The sequence below is a fragment of the Tupaia chinensis genome, unplaced genomic scaffold (assembly GCF_000334495.1).
Source record: "Tupaia chinensis unplaced genomic scaffold, TupChi_1.0 Scaffold139245_1, whole genome shotgun sequence".
Classification (NCBI taxonomy): domain Eukaryota; kingdom Metazoa; phylum Chordata; class Mammalia; order Scandentia; family Tupaiidae; genus Tupaia; species Tupaia belangeri.
The window spans coordinates 136,679-157,330 of record NW_006199134.1 but is presented as its reverse complement, the minus strand read 5'-3'; the positions used below and the strand labels follow the sequence as shown (position 1 = coordinate 157,330).

The following is a 20,652-nucleotide window of genomic DNA, read 5'->3' as shown; positions in this document are numbered from 1 at the left end:
GCCCTACAGTGAAAATCTCTCCAAAAAAAAAAAAAGTAATAACAAGGATAAATAAAATGAAACAAAGAACTCTTTAGAAACGAAGCACAGCACAGTGGGTTTAGAGTTCTGCAAGAGGGGAAGGAAGCCGGGTCGCTTCCCGGCAGTGAGGTCTGGGATGGCCTTCGTCCCCTCTCGGGTCTCTGCTTTCTCACCTGTGAGATGGGGCAGGCACGCCTTCCCTGCTGACTGCAGAGGGGCCGGGGCGGGACTGCGGGAGGAGAACCTGTGAAGGAAAATGCTCTGTGACAGCGAGGGCCGGGGCCATCATCTGTGGGGTGGCCTCCACTGAGAGGAGATTCATGGCTCAGGTAGGCCTCCCAAGTTGACCCCAGGAAGCCCTAGCCCCTCTTACCCCTAGAACGCGGCCCTGTTTGGAGACAGGGCCTTTGAAGAGGTGAAGTTAAGCGTCGCCGTCTGGATTCGTGGGCCCTGATCCCATGTGGCGAGTGTCCTTGTGAGAAGAGGGTTTGGACAGACACCTGCAGAGCGGGAATGATGTAAAGACACAGGGAGAGGCGACAGGACCGGCAAGGGGCAAGGCCTCAGGACCTGCCCTGCCCACACCTCCCCTGGACCTCCGGCCTCCACCTGTGAGACGGTGAATTTCCAGGCTGGGAGCCACCCAGCCTGGGGTGCTGCATTACAGTGGCCTCGGGAAACAACACGGGGGTCTGGGTGGGCGGCCAGCCCGGAGACCAGCCAGGCGCTTCCTCACACACGTTCGCCCTGAGCACCCGGTCCCTGTGCTCCACTCCCTGCTTCTCTGATCCTGGAGGAGTCCCTCAGCCTGAGACCTGAGGCTTGAGAGGGGGACCAACGGCGCGCTGGGGTCTTTCCTTGGCAGAGACCCTCAAGAGCAAGTCCTGGAGCCCCACAAGGCGGGAGTTCTGGACCAGGGAGCCCGTCTCCGCCTCTTCCCTTAGGAGCAGAAGGGAGAGAGGCTGGTTCTCCGGCGAGGGCCAGAGGACACCCAGAGCCCTGGGCTGCCCTTGTCCTGCACGTGGCCTGAAGGTCCTGTGGGCACGTGGGCTTCAGGGTGGGGAGATCCAGGTGTTGAGTGGTCTCCTCCGAGTCGTGGACCCTCAGAGTCCCCTTGGGACAGCACGGGGCCGGGAGCCTGGGCATGTCCCCTCAGGGAACAGCGTGTCCACTCACGGCTGAGCGGCTCGTCGCTAGGCCCTCCAGTCCGGGGCTGGGTTGGATTTAGTCGTGAGATGTGGGGCTTCCTCTTGCCACTCTCAGAGTCACCCCCCCGCCATCCCCTGCAGGCTGCGTGGTCAGTCGTGCAGCCTGACGGTCAGGGCGCAAGACCAGCGTCGCATTGTGGCCCAGACGCCGTCCTGGAAGAGCCCCCAGTTGGAGGTGAGGCTGATGTCCAGTGGGCCAATGGTAGAGGGGATCTTATTTCTTCTGCAATAGTAAAAGGAGAATGTGAACAAAAAAAAGGTTTTTCTCAGCAAAATAAGGCCACCCACAGACACTTCCCTTACAATCCGAGGCCCGCCCGGAGCAGGGACAAGTCTGGGTCTGGTGTCCTGCAGCTGTCGCTGCTGCGGTCTGAGGCAACTCCTCATTGACTCACTCCTGATTTGGGGAGACAGGAGCTGCCAGGACCTGGCGGCCTGAAACCCACGTCCTGTGTGTCTGGCAACCCCACCCCAACGCCCTGGGCCGTGGGAGAAGGTTTGAATCCAGCCCCGCGCCATGCCCGCGGCACCTCCTGAGTTGAAGGAAAGCCAAGGTCAGTGCCCATGGCAGTCTGGGCCGAGCCCGGGAGGGATGGCCCGGCCACTGCGTGGTGCCTGGTCTCGAGCCACACAGCAGCCTTTGTGGGACGGCCGCCGGGGCTCAGACTCCAGCTGCCGGTGTCGTGTGCGGTCAGTGTGCCCTCCCAGTGGAGTGTTCTAGTCCTTTGCTCCTTCCTCATGCTCCTCCGCTGCCCAAAACATGGACGTCCTCTAACAACAGCTGAGCAGCCCCAGATGTCAAGGCCGATGGCCCTAATCTACCCGAGCAAAGGATCAAACTCAGATGGGCTTTTCTGATAGGCCCAAGGGTGGATTCGCAGCCTGCGTGTGGGAGTCACAGGGCTGGAGTGACCTGGGACATTGCTCTCTGTCCTTCTGTCAGCAGAAGCGGCTCCTGGGAAGGGGGATGATGGAGGAGCTGACCTGGGTCCCCTGTGTCTGAGGAGTCCCTGGAGGCCTCTCAGCTGCAGCTTCCCAGGAAAGGAGCCGCGCCTGCCCCGGGCCTGCTGCCTCTGCAGCTTGTAGCAAGATGCCGAGTTCACTGGGACCCACTGCCAGGGACTTTTCCAGCTCCTTGTTGCCTCCACATTAAAACGAGGGCAAACAACCCAGGAGGAATGCATTCCGAAAGCTGTCTAGGGAGTTTCCTGGCTGTCACCACACGCGAGCTCTCCACACCTCCTGCTTCTGCAGCCTGAGCCAGCTGAAATTCAGAACGCTGGCCTGCAGTCACAAACCCCGGGCTGACTTTATAGCGAGTTCTGTTATGTCACTGGACGGCTGGACAGAGTCGGAGGAGAAGCACCTCAGTAACGACCCCCGAGGGCCGCGTTTGAAACCGCACGGGACATTCTGCAGTTGGTAGTGTCTGCCCCACCCACAGGGCCTCCTCTGGTGACTGTGCCCACTGTCCTGACCATAGCCAACTGTCCCCCTCCAAGAGAGCTGCTAGCTGGTGGGCAGAAAGGAGCCCAGGCACGTGTGGTCTGTGGCAGGTGATTTGCATACTCTGCTTCGAAGGAGTTCCGCGTGGGCCAGAACCCACTGACCTGGCAGGTCTCTCTCAGGGAGTGTGGAGTTGGGGACCGGAGCAGGAGGCAGAGGACAGAGTGCAGGGGAGACATGCCATGAGAACAGCAGGCCACCAGCACAGACACGGTGCCAGCTTCTGGGGACAGCAGGTCAGGGTTACCTGGGCAAGGCAGTTCTCCTGGGTTACACGGACAGCTCGGGCAGCCTACATTTTCAGCTGTGGACTTGGGGCAAGCTGCAAACTCCTCCTCGGCATCCTGGTCCTCACGCCCTGAGGCTGTCACGAGTGTCCACAGTAAAGCGCGCGGAGTGTCTGGGGCCCTGTCTGGTGCCAGGGAGAGACAGCGCTCAGAATGCTGGCTACCATCACCGATAAGGCTGCAGTGGTATTAATGCACAGCTTCTAACTGCTGCTGCTGCCGATTCCTGTCTGTCTGTCCATCTGTCTTTCCTTTCTTTCATTGCGATAAATAGCCATTACTTGGGACCAGCAGTTGGTGTAATGGCTATGTCACTAGTCTCCAATGTAGTTGACCATGGTTCACATCCCGGACTCGGTGGCTTAAACTCACGCTGGGTGCGTGTGTGTGTGCCCAAGATCCCGAGAGGAGAATGGAGGAGAAGGGATTGCGGCGTGGCCATGCCCCCTGGGGGGTGATTTCTCGCTTTCTATCCCTCTGTCTCTCTCTGTCTTTCTGGCGAGCGCACGCGCCCTATAACAAAAACCTCTACAAGATAAATAAATAAATCAACAAAAATAAACAGCCATTACTTGAAATAACTTGAGTGCATTTCTTACAACTTTGAAGAGCCTCTCTAGATGGGAAATCAAAAGAATTTTCTCACTTCGGCAGAGCCCAGGTTGCCACTCTGTGACACTCGTGTGGGAAAAGCAGCCGGCAGATGCTGGCGAGGTGTCTGGATGTGCCTCCGTGCCCTCTGGGTGAGTAAACACAGAATGAAAAGTGGGCTAGAATCCTGGCCTGCTGGCCGGTGGGAGACGGCATTTCAGAGCCGAGGAAAGCGGGAGCTGTAGGCAGGAGGCTTAACAGCAGGGAGGCCGCACACTTGTGCCGTGTTCTGTGTGTGAGCTGGGCACATGGCAGGATGGGTGGGCATGCAGTGCTGCGTGTGCCACGTCCAGGGACGCCCAGGTGTCTCTGCCACTCTGGACGCACACACACGCGGGAGCTGGAGAGGCGGGCGTCCGTGTGGGTTTGCAGAAGCTGTGTGTGGGGTGTCTTGAGAGTGCGTGTGCACCTGAGGACAAATACACATGCACACACGTGTGATCCCGTGCCCATGCCTGTATGTGACGGTGCGTGGCTAGCATGTGGGGTGCTGTTCTGCTTGTGGCGGTCTGGCCGGCTCTGGTGCAGGGGGTGTGGGGCAGGTCACCTGGGTCACCTGGCTGACAGCGCTGCAGTGATAACCACAGCGATGACCTGCCATCCCAGACACCGCTCGGGAACGGCTGACGCGGATCAGGAATGAGGAAGTCGCGAAGGTGCCCCGGGTTTCCACTCAAGGGGCACAGAGTGACCTTTGCCTCCACACTTGGACCCGCTGTTGTCCCTGTCCCTCCCTCCAGCGAGCGACAGGAAGCTGGTTTCACTTTCCTTCCCGGCTGTTTCACTTTCAGACTGCCTTGATCAAACACTGAGAAGGGCGAGGTGGCGGCAGTGTAGCAGGTGCAAGTCTCAGCCCCTTCGTGAAGGCCCCAGGCCAAAGCAGGAGGTCCTGCATGGAGCTCAGGGCCTACATCTGCACCCGCTGCCAGATGGGCCGGCCCTGGCGACCTGGGGAGGGAAGCTGTGGCTTCCCCAAACATGCCCCACTCACTCTCTGGTGCTCCTCGCTTGTGCGGACAGGGAGCAGCCCCAAGAGGAGGCATGCTTTGTCCAGAGCAGCCCGGATGGTGCCAGAGCGGGGCCAGAACCTGCTGCCAGGCCTGGCACGACATCTGCTGACCTCCGGTGCTGGCGTTGGCTGATGGCCGCCAGTAGGGGCTCAACCCTCGTCCTACGTCCGGGTCGTCTGGCTCCCAGCACCTCGGTCCACCTGCAGGTGCTCCCTGGCCCTCACTGTCTCCTCACGCTTGGTGAGGTGCCATGCAGGCCCCAGCCACTCTCACAGAGACCCCATCCTGTCAGACGGGCCTCAGTACTCTCTCCCACCCACAGGCTTCTCCTGGGTGGAAGGCTGGCCTTCTCAGCCTGGGACTTCAACCCTTCAGACAGGTCCTTGCCACCCCAAGGAGCGGCCCTCCTGAGGACAGGCCATGGGTAACCGGCCCGGACCTCCCTCCAGACTATCACGCCAGCTCTCACACTCCCCAGCCCTCCAGCCACCCTGCCCCATCCATTGCCCTCCCGGGGCTGGGGCCCTGCTGGACAGTCCTAACGGGCTCTGCCTTCTCCAGAGGGCCTCCGACAGCAGCCCATACACTCTGCAGGTGCTGTGCGTTCTGGGGGCCTCCCCCTCGGCTGGCACTGGCCGCCCTCCTCACGCCCCGTAAGCCATTCTTGGCTGCCCCACCACCAGCCTCCAGGGCTACCGCCAGTGCTGCCAGCCATGTTCCCACAGTCCCTGTAAGTCCTTCCTCCGTTTGACATCTGCAGCCTTGAACAAAGAAGCCATCGCACGTTCGATCTAAATCATCCAATGTGCTGTCGCTGCCAGTCTCCACGGCGAATCTGGCTTTGTTTCCTCGTACCCACAGAAAGGCTTCGTGTGTCTGGGATGGCACGTGGGCACAGCGGGACCTCCCGGTAGGATGGATTAAATGGGCCTGCTCTCTGGCAGGCCACTTAAGAGAAGCCTTGGGGCCGACCTGTGGGGACCCCACCTTGTGTCCAAGGAGGCACGGTCAGGCCAGATGTTTGTCACCAGAACCCTGGACATAGCCTGGAACAGCTCTCAACCACCTCGTATGGGATAGCCAGATTTAGTAAGTAAAATAGGAGGAGACAGTCCGATTTCTTTTCAGATAAACAGTGGATCATTTTTAGTATAAGTATTGTCACAACTATGGGACATTGATACTATTATGCTATATTTATGCTACAAAAATGTATCCTCTCTCTGAAACTCAAACTGAGCCGGGCTCCTGCTGTCCCATCCAGTGGCCCTTTCTCGGAGCCCGCCCCGCTGATGTGTTCTCAGGCATCGGAGGCTCCAAAAGGGCCTTGTCACTGCAGCGAGGACCTGCGCTTGTCACTGATCCGTGCTGGACGGCACACGGCACCTCTCCCCACAGTAAGGTCCCCACCTGGAAATCGATGCCCGGCCCCTCAGCCCCTCGGTGGCCACCTCAGTGCCCTCTCCTGCAGGGACCGGCTGGACGGGGCTCGAGCCCACGCTCCCCGAGCGCCTTCTGTTTCCCTTTCAGTTCTTTGCTCATGGACGCAGTTTTAGAGAGGAAGAAGGCGAGCGGAGGAAGACAGCACGACACAAGCAGGCCCCTCGTGACCCTGCACAGGAGCAGGGAGGACCCCACAGCCCTAGAGCCCCCGTGAGTGGTGCCGGGGCAAGGCCAGAGCTGGGCTTCTGGCTCACGTCCGCAGGGGTCTGTGGCACCATTGTGCACATCTGCCACTTAAATAATAAATAAGATTTATTTATTCTTAGTCCTCAGTAGTATTTCCAAGCCTTAGTAAGATCTGTGGTTTGGAGATATAGAAACAAAATCCATACTTATGGGAAAAATTCCGTATTTGGGAACTCGTACTAATCTTGTTCACTTACCCCAGAAAATGCCAGAATTTAGACTGATTCGTCTGCTCCTGGGCTGGTGAGATGCTCTGGCATGCTAGGGCTCTGAAATACAGCGTCTGCAGCCTGCCAGGCTTCGTTTCCCTGGGTCAGCCTGGGGGGCGGGTCGTTCCCCTGAGCTCCTTCCCACTGGCCCAGGGCGTCTGCCATGGGGGCTCCTCCCCGGCTGCGTTTCCCTCGCCGATAGCCTTGGCTGAGACCGCTGGCAGCTTGACCGAGAAACCTGCCGGGAACCTCATGATTCTTCGAGTCTTCACCCAGGCCACAGCTAGGTCAGAGGGCGGAAGGGCTGGTGGGAGAGGAGCCAGGCAGGGAGTCCTCATGGAGGGCACAGCAGCCTCCTCCTCGGTAGGCCTGCCAGGCAGAACGCCCTGTCCGCTCTGCTCCCCAGGGCTCTGCTCCGAGAAGTCACTTTGGTATCGGATCCCAGGAGGAAGACCTGGGGCTATGCCATCAGGCCACACAGCCCTGACCGACAGCACTGCCCACCCCGTCCCCAGCTGAGTGCTGCCCTGACCCTGCTCTGCCCGGCTGGCTGTGGGAGCTGGCAGCTGCTGGAGAAACACGTGGGGACAGCCTCCGTGACCAGGGGCCTCTAGCAACGTCTCCTGAGGAAAGGACATGCCCTGGGGCACGTGATGTGGCAAAGTACACAACCGGCATGCGTAGGAATGGGCGTGAGCTTGTATAATAGAGAACATGAATCAAACTCGCCTGAATTACTCATGGTACCGTGGTGTGCTCTGGGCAGCCGTGTAGCCTACCCCAGGTTACTGTGCCGTGGCCTCTCAGGTAGGCTGACTCGACCTCCCTAGCTAGACCGCTACTTCCCCAGGAGAGGAGCGATGCTTGACCTTGGGTGGCATCTCCCAGAATCTGGCACAGACGGCCCAGAGACAAAGTGACACGGACGTGAAGAGAGCCACAGCCACGGGTGGATCCTCCCTACCCCTGGCTCCGGGCAAGGGAGGCTTGATTTTTTTATATTGATACCCAAAACAATTCTTTTTTTTTTTTTTTAATTTTTTTTGAGAGTTTTTTGCTATAGGGCGCGTGCGCTCGCCAGACAGACAGAGAGAGACACAGAGACAGAAAGTGAGAAATCACCCCCCAGGGGGGATGGTCACGCCGCAATCCCTTTTCCTCCATTCTCCTCTCGAGATCTTGGGCACGCACGCACATGCGCCCGGCGTGAGTTTTAAGCCACCGGGTCCGGGACGCGAACCGCGGTCGACTACTGTCCAGCGACATAGCCATTACACTAACTGCTGGTTCCCGCCCAAAACAATTCTTAAAAACATTTTTCAGGGTAGTGCCAGGACCTGGCCTGGTTAAGGCGCCTGGATTCCACCTAGCTGGCTACGCTGTTCCAGTCTGGACTCGAAGGCTGGGAAGACATGCCAGGTGTGTGTGCACATGTGCCCGGATTCTGACAGAATGGAGGATGGTGGCTAGACCACCCCCTCCAAGGGCTGCGTTCTCCCCACCTCTGGCTTGTCGGGAAACGGCAGCAGGATCTTCCACCTGCCTTTTACTGACCCCTGCTCTTCTTTGTTCTTTAGATGAAGGAGTCAAGTCCGTCATCTCCTGAGGCCCGGGGCCTGGGGACCCTGCGGTTGGAGGGGTGCCCACACATACGCCCTCCTCGCAGGTTCCTGGAGGTCCAGATACTCAGAGAAAGGCAGGTAACCCTGCACACTCACACCCAGTCGGGGCTTGTTCTGGGCGGGAGCAGGGACAGTGGAGGGACGAGCAGCCCAGCTCCCGGTGACAGGGCCTATGGCCAGGGCGTTGCTGAGTGACCACTCCATTGCTCCCTGGAAGCCAGCTGCAGGGCAAAGGAAGGCTTATTTTATGCCCCACCTGAGAACCTAGGGAAGGGAAGGATGAAAAGAAACAAGACAACCTCCACTGAGGCGAAAACAGCCTGGATCGGTCAGACCTGCGATGGCTGGACCTCCTGGAATGACACGTCCGTTCACCCGACACACACTCACTGCGACCGTGGAGGGCCCGGTGATGACTCAGGCCTTGCGCCAAGGCCTTTAAGAAAGTGTGGCCTCTTGGAATGATTAAAGCAGATCTGGATCTCGGTAAGGAAGCGGGCACCACTTCACTGCAGTATTTACCAAAGAAAATATCAAATACTTTCAGGCTTTGTCCAAAGAAATCTAACCCCTGCGTCTGCAGTCTCACACGCACGGAGACGTAAGAAAAGCCCCCGTCCTGCGCAGATGGGACCGACCCTTGCCGACTGTGGCAAGCAGGGCCGGCACTTGGCACAGGGCCATTTACTTGGTCGCCCCTGTGGACGGAGGGCAGAGAGGAAGGAGCCGGGGTGCCTCTGAGGCTGTGCCCTGGGGAGCGAGGCTGACCTCAGTTTCGAGGCTGCCTCACGCTCCTGTCAGTAAACTGCTGATTCCACTCCCCCTCCAGAGCCGGCCTCTGCAAACCCCCCTATCTGCCCAGACTGTGGGTGCTGGAGGCAGGACAGGGGACAGGGGGAGCCGGGGCGGGGGCCTAGAAGAAACTGAGAAACCTTCTGAATACGACTTAGAACGCGTGTAGGCCTTTGAGGAAGCGTGACTGTGGGTCCTCTTACGACACACACGAATGAGGCCTGAGAAAATGTCACCGTCACGAGGGGATGTCTAATGCGCACGGGGGCAGAGGCCAGCAGGCGGCCCCTCGGAAGGCTCCCCCGTGCAGCTTACTGGCGCCCACTCGCCGCGGTGACCACTGATGGTGTCTGCTGCTCTCCAACCACAGGACAGTCACCAAGCGTCTGTTGGCAGTAAGCCAGGGAGGGACTCGCCACTGCCGGCCCAGCCAGTGTGCAGGGCCAGAACCAGCCGCCCAGCTCGGGCAGGAGCGGCCCTCTTCGGTGTGAGTCGGCCGGCTGGGTCCACTGGGGGGTTCAAGATGAGGCGATTTCCTCTAAAACCCTGCTTCTCAGAGCGTGGCCCCAGGACCCACAGCAGCAGCAGCATTCATGCCCCGGCCCTCCCAGGCCTGCCCTCCCACTGCCCGCCTGTGTGAGAGGCACCGCCACCCACCGCCCCCTCCTCTCGTGTCCCACGGCCATCTGTGCCAGGCCAGGGGGGCATCCCCCCGCCACCGGCTCTCACCCTTCACCTCTCACGGAAGGCCCACAGAGGAGCAGTAGCAGAGGCCGCCCGCGAGGCTTTCTCCCAGAAGCAGGCCAGAGTTATGCAAGGTACCAGGGTCAGGAAGGGCCAGAGTCCTGTTTGCACAGCAAGATCAAGTTCAGGCCACCCAGCGATGCGTGAGGTCATTTGGAAAGATAACCTTTGGTCATGAACTACGTCTTCTCTATTTTAGGTCTTCAGGCACACTGCGGGGAGGAGCAGACCATGGCTGGGACTGGGACGGGATGCGCCGGCAGCTGCCCACCCTCCTCCGTCAGCAGGTGTCTGTGTGCCTCCTGCCCTCTGCCACAGCAGGGCTGCCGGGAAGAGAACGACCAAGCTCAGCCCACGCTCAACCCCAGCAGAACCTGGAGGTTTGCTAACTCCTGGAGGGCGTAGGGACTTCAGTAGAATGAGGGGCTTTTGTTGTTCTTTAAAGTCATTTTTTAAAAAAATAATTATTTAATTTATTATTCTTTTATTCTTCTTCTCCTTTTAAAAAATTTTTTTTTAAAGTTTTGCTATAGGGTACAGGCACTCAGCAGACAGAGACAGAGAGAGACAGAGAGAAAGCAAGGTGCCAGGTCTGGGACTCGAACCTGGCTTTTAAAACATAGGAGGAGAAATGGTAGGGGAAAGCATTAATAGTTCCTGAAAGACACCTTCACAGAATGGGTGGTGAGATATTTGTTATTATTATTATTTTAATTTGCTAAAGGACGTGTGCAATTGTCAGAAAGACAGAGAGACAGAGAAACAGAAAGTGAGAAATCACCCCCCGGGGGGGATGGCCATGCTGCAATCCCTTCTCCTCCATTCTCCTCTCGGGAGATTGGGCATGCACACACAAGTGCCTGGCATGAGTTTAAGCCATCAGGTCCAGGACTTGAACCGTGGTCGGCTACATGGGAGTCCAGCAACATAGCCATTACGCCAACTGCTGTTCCCGAGACCCACTCTTTTAAGAATTTCTTATTAGATTTCACTTATGATGATGATGATGATGATGATTTAACTTGGCCTATGAGAAAGAAGACGGAGAGAGAGAGAAAGGGAGAGTGAGGAAGTAAGCCACCAGACTTGAGACTCGAACCGTGGTCAATCACCTGGCAGCCCAGCATCTTAGCCACCAAGCCACCTGCCAGGCCCGCGACCCACTGTTTATATTCCAGCTTGGTTCAGAAGTGTTTTCTTGGGCTTGGATGAACAGGGAGCAGCTGTCACTGCCACGTGCTACTGTGTGACACTTGGTTGGGAAAAGTGGGCCAGAGCAGGCATCTGCTTCGGAGCGCTTGGTAGAAACCGCACAAGCAGGGAACCAGCAGATGGCGTAGTAGTTACGTTGCTGGGCTCCCATGTAGTAGACCACAGTTCTAGTCCCAGATCTGGCAGCTTAAAACTCACCCGGGGAGGACCAGCAGTTAGTGTAATGGCTATGTCGCTGGACTCCCATGTAGGCGACCGTGATTCAAGTCTTGGACCCGGTGGCTTAAACTCACGCCAGGCGCATATGCATGTATGCCCAAGATCCCTGGAACAAAAACCCCTCCAAAAAAAAAAAAAAAAAAGCTCAGGTGAGTGTGTATCGTGCTCAAGATCCTGAGAGGAGAGTAGAGGAGAAGGGATTGCGGCGTGGCCGTCCCCGCGGGGGGTGATTTCTCAATTCTGTCTCTCTGGTGAGCGCCTGTGCTCTATAGCAAAAATCTCTCTCTCTAAAAAAAAAGAAAACGTGTGAGCAGGAGGGTGAGGAGGTTCGGGGGGGACGCTGGATGCGCTCGGCTGGGCTCCAGGCATCTGTGGGCTGTCCAGGTGAGAGCCCCAGGGGCTCCTGGGTATGAGGCCTGGGGGTTGAAGAGAGTCTGGGTTACAGAGTCACTGACAGCAGACAGTAGCTAAGACCATGAGGACGTGCAGTGAGAAGAGGAGAGGGCCGGGCGTGTATCGCGTATGTTTTACGTGGGCGTCACTACAGCAATACGTTACGTAGAGTACAAAAACGCACGGAAAGCAGAAGTTAAGAAGGATGAGCCAGAGGCAGCTGTGCGGACAGCTGTAACTGGAAGCCACGCGTCCTGCCTGCCATCCGTGGGATGTCCCACGAGACGCCGAGTGGGGTTGGGAGCTCCCGAGTGTGCCACGTCTGACATTCCCTCCGTGTCTCCTCTGTGAGCAAGGACTGTGTTACGCACACGGCAGGTGCTCGGTAAATATTTGCAAAAGGGACAAATAAACAGGTCACCCAGGAATGTTCTGGCATGGTGGTGATGTCACAGAGTGGCCAATGGCCCGAGCTCTGGTTCCAGCTCTGCCCCTCCCTTACTCTGGACAATGAAATTTCCAAAACTACACGTTTCCACCATGGAAGATCATTTTATGATCTTTGCCATATTTTCTTCTATTTTTTTTTTTTTAGAGGTTTTGACCTTAGGGTATGTGCAGTCTCAGAGAGAGAGATAGAGACAGAGAGAGAGGAAAAGTGAAAAAATCATCCCCCGGGGGGATGACCACACTGCAATCCCTTCTCCCCCATTCTCCTCTTGGGATCTTGGGCACAGCTGCATACTTGCCCAGTGTGAGTCTTGAGCCACCAGGTCCAGGACTTGAACCACAGTCGACCATCTGGGAGTTCAGTGACATAACCACTACTCCATTCGCTGGCCCCTTTTCTAGTCTTAAAAAAGCTCTATGCAACAGTTTTGTGAAAAACAGAATCGCAGTTTTGATACATACCTGTGATTTCTCTCTCTCTCTCTCTTTAATTTGCCAGAGGGTGTGTGTGCTCACCTGAAAGAGAAAGAGAGAGTGAGGGAGACAGAAAGCACCTCGCAGGGGATGATCATCCCACAAGCCCGTCTCTATCTCTCCCTCCTTTTGGGATTCTGAGCACACACGTGCACACGCGTGTTGTTCAAGTAGCTGGGTCTGGTATTGGACTCAGCCATCAGCCTTGTGGGGTTATTTTTCATTCATGGATGTCTCCTTCATTGTCACAAGAGTGTCCCAAGTGCAGTGAAGAACGTCGGTGGCTGTGCATCCCAGAGAGCTGTTTCTCTGTAAGTCCCAGAGCCCTTTGCGACCGGCCATGACTTCAAGGTGTTGGGCCATCCTGCCTCTGCCCTTGTCACCTCCTCAGTCGCCAGGGCCTGATCCCAGCAGGGGATAGTGGCTCTTGGACATGCGAGACCCAGCAGGACACAAGGGCTGTGTCAGAGGACCTGGGTGTCAGGCCGCACACTCTCTCACGGGGACTGGGGAGCCCTGGACCTCCAAGCCTTGATTCCATTCCTTTTCTTTGAAATGGGATGACAACAACCAGACGCGCCTCACGTGGAGCTGGGCCTGAGGCTGAGTTGCCCCGTGTTGTCTGCACTGTGGTTTATTGGATTCATGAGGACTCTTCAGATGTCAGCAACAGGAAATCCAGCTCAACAGCAGTTTAGCCATAAAGGGAATTTATTGGCTCGTAGAAGTGAAAAGTCCAGGTGCAAAGGCCCAGTGGAACCAGTACCTGAAGGACATGACCTCAGGCCTGGGCAAGCTCCCTCCCACACACCCACTCCTCCCTGGCCATGGGTGAGTGCGGAGTCTCCCCAGAGCCACCTGACCCTGACACCAAGAGGGCCCCTGCTCTGGCAGCCCGGGAGTGAGCACGCTGTCCTAGCTGCTCCCGGGGACCAGGCGGGGCTGGCCCATGCCATCTGCCCCGGGGCCACCAGCCCACCAGACTCAGAAACAGAGGGTAGGAAGGGTGGTGCCCCCAAGGAGGAGGGGATTTCTCCAGAACAGGGACAGTCTGGGAAGGGCAAAGAGTAGGCATCCTCCTCAGAGCCCAGTGTGTCTCCGGCTGGGCTACTGGGACGTCCCCGGGGAGGTGAGCCTGGGAGCCACTGCAAGAGCGGGGCTCCGTCCTGCGGCAGGACCCTCCTGGCGCTGTCACAGGTCCTCTCGGCCAGCTGGCAGCAAAGCCCTGAGCGTTCTCTTCCTGAATCCCTGCAGTGGGGCCACACCCCCGGTGCCCTCACCGTGGCCATGAGCAGGGAGGAGGCCTGGCTTCGGTGACCTCACAGGTGACTCAGTGCGCCGTATACTACCTGGGTTATGTGAAGGGCCCCACAGAGCTTTTACAGCTGAGAAAGCAGGCTGATGTCCCCGAGAGCCAGACCAGGACGGGGGGTGAGCGGAGTGGGAGGGACGGGGCAGGCAGGGTAACAGGACAGGGGTCAGCCACAGTGCAGGGGCTAGGGGAGCTGCCCATGCCAGTGCCCTGGCACTAGCTTTGTTTGGTTGGGAAATTCGTTATGCAGGAAGGGTGCCCCACCAGCCCCTGGCCGCTGAGAGGTGGGAGAGGCCAGCCCTGGACAGATCTGTCCACCATCTCCAGGGGTGACATCCTGCTATCTGCTCTGTTTGCACTTGGTCCCTGCCCTGAAGGCTCACAAGCCACCTGATACGGGTCAGTCCAAACAGTACAGGGAGGGTGTGTGCCCGGCAAGGCAGGACGCGGGCCTCTTTTCCCCCAGGAGAGAGAGATGGGGCTCAACACCATTGGGAGCCGGGGACCTGCTGCTGAGGTGCAGGAGGGCAGAGGTAGGGAACCTGGGGCCTTTCCCATGGGTGCAGAGGCCACAGACCTGGGCAAATGAAGGGGGAGTAGGAAAGGGAGCCAAGAAGCAAGACTGAGGGAAAGGGAAGTCCCTCTCAGAACGAGGGCAGGGCAGGTGACAGCACGAGCCTGGACCTAGGTCCGGGACCAGGGGACGGGACGCAGGGCAGTTACCCAGGCACCATGGGCAATCTCGAGATGGACACTGACGCTCAGGGCCCTCCGTGCGAGGGGTTCCAGGGTGGACCCTGCTGGGGTCAAGCTGTGAGGAGTTCAGAAAGCTTTGAGAAAGCCTGCCTGCTGGGGGTGTGCATGTGCGTGCATGTGCGTGCATGTGCTCGCGCATGCAGGTACCTGCTGCAGGTCAGACCAGCCCAGGGCTTGGGCTCCCAGAGGAGAGGGAACTCAAAGACTGGGACTGGGCCTCCCGGCTTCTCCCAGTGGACACAAGGGAACGTTTCCAAGAGGCAAGCAGGGCCTGGGAGGAGGCTGTACCCCTGGGCAGCCTGCGGGGCCTGGACAGAGCAGAGCCTTCTGTGGAGAAAAGCAGGCCGTGGCAGGGGAGGGAGCAGGAGACGGTGAGGGAAGCTGCTGAGTTCTGGAGAGAACAGCAGGGCAGGGCTGGCCTTTACCAAGGGCTGAGTCTCAGCCCTCACAGCGGCTCTGGGAAGGAGTACTGCTCTGAGACGCTGAGAGACTTGCCTCGGGTCCCGCATACGGCGAGCTCACATTCTGCCGTAGAACAAGAGCTGGCCTTCCGTCTGGAGCCAGCCCAATGCCCTGATCACACGGGGAGGAGTCAGCCTTCACCTGGAAGGCACCCACATGGGTGTCTGACCTTCAGTCCTGGGACCGAGTACCGTCTCTCGAACCAGGAGGGGAGGGATTAGGGTCAAAGCGGCCACACGCCAGTGCACCCTTGGTCAGCCCGCGGGTGACCGGGAAGTGAAACGAATTGGCGAGGCGCTCTGGGCTCCAGATCTCTGTCTGGACTGTTAGGGACGAAGCAGTCCCCAGGAAGCTTACATCTGGTAGGGACAGGCCATCTCCCTGGAGTGCTGACCTTCCCCAATAAAGGTCAGGAGAGGTGTCACTGCGCAGAAGGGACCTAGCGGTGGAAACGCAGCCTGAGGAGTGAGTGAGCTGTTGCAGAGAAAACCACCTGGAAGTTGGAACTCATTGGATGAAGCAATCACGCCCCTGGGGATCAGTCTCGAGGCAAAGAGCATTCTGCAAAAAGCTAGGAAACATGGCTGAGGCACAGCACAGTGGAGGGCTTACGTGACTCCTGGCTGCCCGGTAGTCAAGAGACAGTGAAGAAGGGCCCCTTGAATTCCGAGCAACGCTCACCGTAGGAAGAGACAATGGCACGCAATGATTTTTCTTCTCATTTGCCACAAGGCACCTGTCCTTGTCAGAGAGACAGACAGAGAGACAGAGAGACAGAGAGAGAAAGTGAGAAAGCACCCCCAGAAGGGAGAGGCCCTCACCACAACCCCTTCTCCTCCATCCTCCTCTCGGATTTTGGGCATGCACACACATGTGCTCAGAGTGCTTTTCACGCCACCAGGTCCAGGACACAACACAGTCGGCCACGTGGGATCCAGCTGCCTTACCCACCGTGCCCCAAGTGGCCCCGAATATTGGATTTTCTGTGTAAAAACATGCTGGGACAAGCAGATGGCATAATGGTTGTGTCACTGGACTCCCACGTAATTGACCACAGTTCAAGTCCTGAACCCAGGGGCTTAAATTCATGCTAGGCGTGTGTGTGTGTGTGTGTGTGTGTGTGTGTGTGTGTATGTATCCAAGATCCCGAGGAGAGAATGAAGGAGAAGGGATTGTAGTGTGGTGTGGCCATTCCCCCTGGGAGGTGATTTCTCACTTTCTGTCTCTCTCTCTGTCCTTCCAGTGAGCATATGCGCCCTATAGCAAAAATCTCTAAAAAGAAAACTCATGGTAAAGAAGTTCTGATTCTAAAGCATGTAAAATTCAGCGAAATTTTAAGTAGTGGCATGCAATAAGTATGGATTAAACATTTCACCTCTCCCAGTAGGGTTAACACACAGTAAATTATTTTTAAGTCTATAAAGAGTAGCAAGTGTCATGGCAGAGACAAGCATGGTTTTCGGTCGGCCACGTGAAGCTAGCAGGAGCCCTGGGTCCCCTGGTGCACAGGATGAGGCTGTCACAGCACTCGCTGGGTGTGGGCTGAGTGGCCCCGACAGGCCCCGGAGGCAGACGGAGCCCTTCAGGAGCAGCTGAGTCTCACACCAGAGCCGTGACGGTTGGACACAGCCCTTGTGGAGGTTCGGCCTGAACCCCGGTGGGAGCAGTCCAGATGGGGCCGGTTGGGGCTCCCACCCACGGGGAGGAGGCTGTAGGGCAGACATGGAAGGGTGTATGCCCAGGCTCCATGGGTCTCTTTTTCTCCTGTCAAAGCAGTGAGTGACCTCCAGGGGAGAAGCAGGAGAACCAGCCCCGAGGAGTCATTCCTGGAAGACAAGGGAGCCCCTGCTGTGTGCCAGGCCTGTACCCAGCCCAGTAGGCCCCAGGGAACATGCAGAGCAGCCTGGCTTCCAAGGCAGGACACTTGGAGCTGCAGCACCCCTCCCTCACCACCCTGCGGGTTCTCAGGCAGAGGGGTGGGGTGAGGCTGGAGGGCAAAGTCTGCCTTAGATCCTGGGCAGGAGGAGTGAGGGTGGAAGAGAGACTGGTGCACAGTAGGTGCTGCAGAACCCACCTGGGAATGGGATGTGCGGAGGGGGAGCGGCATGGGAGCCTCTTACAGCCGGGTTAGCGAGGGCGGCCAGGCGGGGCTCGGCCCTGCAGTTGGGAACGCTCAACCCCGGTCAGGCCGAGGCCTGCAGGGGGATCCACAGCTGCGTCTGGTGCGGGCAGCAGACTGTGTCTCCAGGGAAAGGCAGGGCTCCCCGAGGACGCAGGAAGGTGGGCTTCTGACCTTTGAGGGGTCATCCTGTGGGCGGGAATCAGTCTTGGCCTTCCTACATACTCTGGCTCAGTCTTTTTGAGCAAGAGTTCCCTAGGAGCTTAGGTTTGAATCCTGCCTCTGCCACTTACTAGTTATGTATTATTTTACCTCTCTGCGCCTCAGTGTTTCCTAATGTAAAATGGCACTAATAAAAGCAGTCTCTAGGGGCCAGCAGGTGGCATGGTAGTTAAGACACTGGACTCCCACATAGCTGACCAGAGTTCACATCCTGGACCCAGCGGCTTGAAAATCATATCAGATGGTGTGTGCCCTAGGAGAATGAAGGGGGATTGCAGCATGACCACCTGTGGGTGGGTGGTTTCTCACTTCCCCTCTCTCTGTCTCTCTCTCTCTGGCTAGTGCACATGCCCTGTGGCAGAAACCTTAAAAAAATAAGGTCACTACTACGGGATGGTTGTGAGGATGAAATGAACCACGTTGTACCTGTACCAGGCACAGACGGCTGACCCTATGTATTTGTAAAATAAAAATATAAATTATTGGTCAGCGGCCCACAAAGATCAGGCCACCCCATCAGTGACGGTGACAAAGGGGCGGGGCACCTGCTGCAGAGCAGCCCTCCGGCGGGAGGAGAGGCAGTCACTGGGGAGCCCCACTCCCTGTCCTGTGGGGGATGAGACTTGGGAGCCAGACGGCCGGAGCTGCTCCATGGTCCTGCTCGGCCCCCGCAGTCTCCAAGGCTCTTCATAGCTGCTGCAGGGCTGGGCAGTGTGGTCTGTGGGCTGGTGGGCCCACCAAGAAGCCCAGGGCCAGCCCCAGTGAGAGCAGACCAAGACTGGAGCTTGGGCAGAGAGCGATGGCCCGGAGGCCTCAGGGACCGCGAGGCCTTCTCCAGTCGGTAGGGTCTCTTTGGAATTCATTTTCGCTTAATCTATTTAGCAACGTGTTTAAGCAATGAGACACGCCAGGCTGTATGGAAGACACAGAACGAACACAGAACCTGGTCTCCGAGCAGCTCACAGCTGAGTCGAAGAGTGACGGAGCAGTTCAGCAACCTCGATACCATCACCACCACCACCACGACAGCTGTCCCGCCCTGGCACTGCGCACCGGGCTCCAGCCGTGACACCTGCACATACCCTACAGCCGCGCCAGGAGGTGCACGGTGGCTTCACCTCACAGACAAGGCACGGAGGGGCTGAGGGGCCACGCATGCTGGCTGAGGTGACAGCTGACCAGGGGGCAGTCCACATCTCTGTCTGACCGCAAGCTTGGCGCCCTGAGCCACCTTACGTGGTGTCTCAGCCGTGACTGCGATGGTCACGATGGGCGGGGACACACCACGGTGCAAGGGAAACGCCCCGAGCCGCAGTTCATTCGCCTATTAAACAAGGATAATGACCGGGATATGGCCCAGGGATAGTGTATGAGGCAGGGCCACGCTACTGTGAGGAAGAGGCCTCTGCAGCTGTGGCCCCGGACAGGCGGGAGCAGCACTGCTCCCTGCTGAGCAGAAGCCAAGCATCGGGAGGCAGGCGGTGCAGGCGGTGTGGGCATGGGAGTCCCAGGAGCCAGCGCCCAAGGTGGGACCTTGGCACTGCTCTGTCAGGGGACATCCCAGCTGAGAGGAAAGCGCAAAGCTGCTCGACTTCCTGCTTTTCTCCTTCCCTTAGCAGCCCTGAGAAAGGCTGCTGAGCGCTGAGGACCAGCAGTTAGCTTAATGGCTATGTCGCTGGACTCCCATGTAGTCAACCGCAGTTCGAGTCCCGGATCTGGTGGCTTAAACTCACGCTGTGCACATGTGCGTGCATGCTCAAGATCTCTGGAGGAGAATGGAGGAGAAGGGATTGCGGTGTAGCCATGCCCCCTGGGGGGTGATTTCTCGCTTTTTGTCTCTGTCTCTCTCTGTCCTTCTGGCAAGTGCACGTGCCCTATAGCAAAAACCTCTCCAAAAAAGAAGAGAGAGAGAGAGAGAAAGCCACTGAGCGCTTCTGCTGTGGCTTCTCTGTCAGTTCCTCCCTAGCCAGCATAACCTGGCCTCTGGCCTCTGGCCCCGTTGTCCCTGGGAACTGGCCAATGGCCTTGACAGCAGCTGTTGTGGCCCACGGGCCGCTCCTCAGGCTTCGCCTTCCCTGCTGTACCTGCACATGCTCTGTGCCCCCTCTCCTCCCAGCCCTACCTTCAGCCCCGTCAGCAGGCCCCTCCCTCCCAGCTCTGTCCGTGCCCCCTCTCACGTAGCTGTGGCCCATCCTGGACCTACTTCTCTGCCACACGTTCTCATTGGGGGACCCATCCGTCCCCACCATCTACCCCATGTGGGCTCCCCAAGCCTGTGTCTCCAGCCTAGAACCCGCCCTGAGCACAGGCCCCTACCGGCCTGCCTCCAGGCGTTTTCACATGCACGTGGGCCCGGCGTTTTGAATTCAAACAGTGCAGGGGGCCCACTGGCTTCTCAGTGGCTGCTGTGAGGGGTGGGCATCGCCAAGGCGGGGTGCCCAAGCCAGATCCAGGCAGTCCCCGCCGTCTCCCTCACTGACACGAGGACACCGTGTCCCCGTCCCCGACGACACCTCTGCAGCCTTCTCTCCTCCCCAGCACCCCAGACTGCTACAGCATAGGCTTTCCTCAGGGCCCAGCCCGGGACTTCCACACTGCCCTGCCCCTTCCAGCCTTACCTGGCTGCCAGGCAGGTCTGTGTCAAACACAAACCTGCTCCAGCCACCCTCTGTTCAGAAGGCCTACTGCGTGTGGGTAAGGCCTACATGGATCCCTTAATGTTCAGTCCCTCGACATCACAGTTTCACTGTCCCTGCTCTTATGCTCTAGCCAGACTGAGACCACAGAGCAGAGCTGCACTCCTTCACCCGGACCCTCTCAGTCCTTCTACTTCCAGGGCTCAGCCTGACAGTCACCTCCTCCAGGAAGGCTTCCAGCTGCCCCAGAGGTGTGTACAACTGCTCTCTTTCTGCAGCACACTGACGCCTCTCACACCTTGTCTGGACACCACAGTCTTTGAAGCCAGCAGCCAGTCTTTGTTTTTAGTGCTAGGAAATATTTGCTGAAATTAAAGGATAGAAAGCCAGGTGGCATGGTGGTTATGGCACTGGACTACTATATGGCCGACCACAGTTTGAGTCCCAGACCTGGTGGCTTGAAACCCATGCTGGGTGTTTGTGTGTGCATGCCTAAAATCCCAGGAGGAGGATGGAGAAGGGATTGCGGCGTGGCCATCCCCTCTGGGGATGATTTCTCACTTTCCCTCTCCCTGACTCTCTCTGTCTCTCTCCATCGAGAGCACAAGCCCTAGGGCAAAAACTTTAAAAAAAAAAAAAAAAAACGAGAGGAAAAGCC

The 20,652-nt window shown here is 57.8% G+C and overlaps 1 protein-coding gene and 2 long non-coding RNA genes across 6 annotated transcripts in view; 2 read left to right on the top strand and 1 right to left on the bottom strand.

Moving 5' to 3' along the window:
• The window catches only part of LOC106736364 (uncharacterized), an 8,349-nt gene extending 727 nt beyond the window's left edge, over nucleotides 1–7,622 (bottom strand). The window contains exons 1-3 of one of the 4 annotated variants that reach the window (XR_003546736.1): nucleotides 6,570–7,622; nucleotides 395–3,147; nucleotides 195–265 (exon numbers count right to left, since the gene is read on the bottom strand). This is a non-coding gene — a long non-coding RNA (uncharacterized LOC106736364). Of the gene's footprint in view, nucleotides 1–194; nucleotides 266–394; nucleotides 3,289–6,569 lie in introns of those variants that run through there. The other 3 variants (XR_003546737.1, XR_001371393.2, XR_001371392.2) reach the window with 3 other exon arrangements.
• Nucleotides 7,623–9,346: 1,724 nt separating this feature from the next.
• SLCO2A1 (solute carrier organic anion transporter family member 2A1) overlaps nucleotides 9,347–20,652 on the top strand; it is a gene marked incomplete at its 3' end in the record, with an annotated part of 126,230 nt that continues 114,924 nt past the window's right edge. The window contains 2 exon segments of the mRNA XM_027765677.1: nucleotides 9,347–9,482; nucleotides 9,939–10,119. Coding sequence (XP_027621478.1) covers nucleotides 9,991–10,119 — 129 coding nt within the window.
• LOC114004620 (uncharacterized) lies at nucleotides 12,329–18,708 on the top strand. The gene is made up of 2 exons (XR_003546738.1): nucleotides 12,329–14,332; nucleotides 18,241–18,708. It is a non-coding gene; the product is annotated as an uncharacterized LOC114004620 (long non-coding RNA).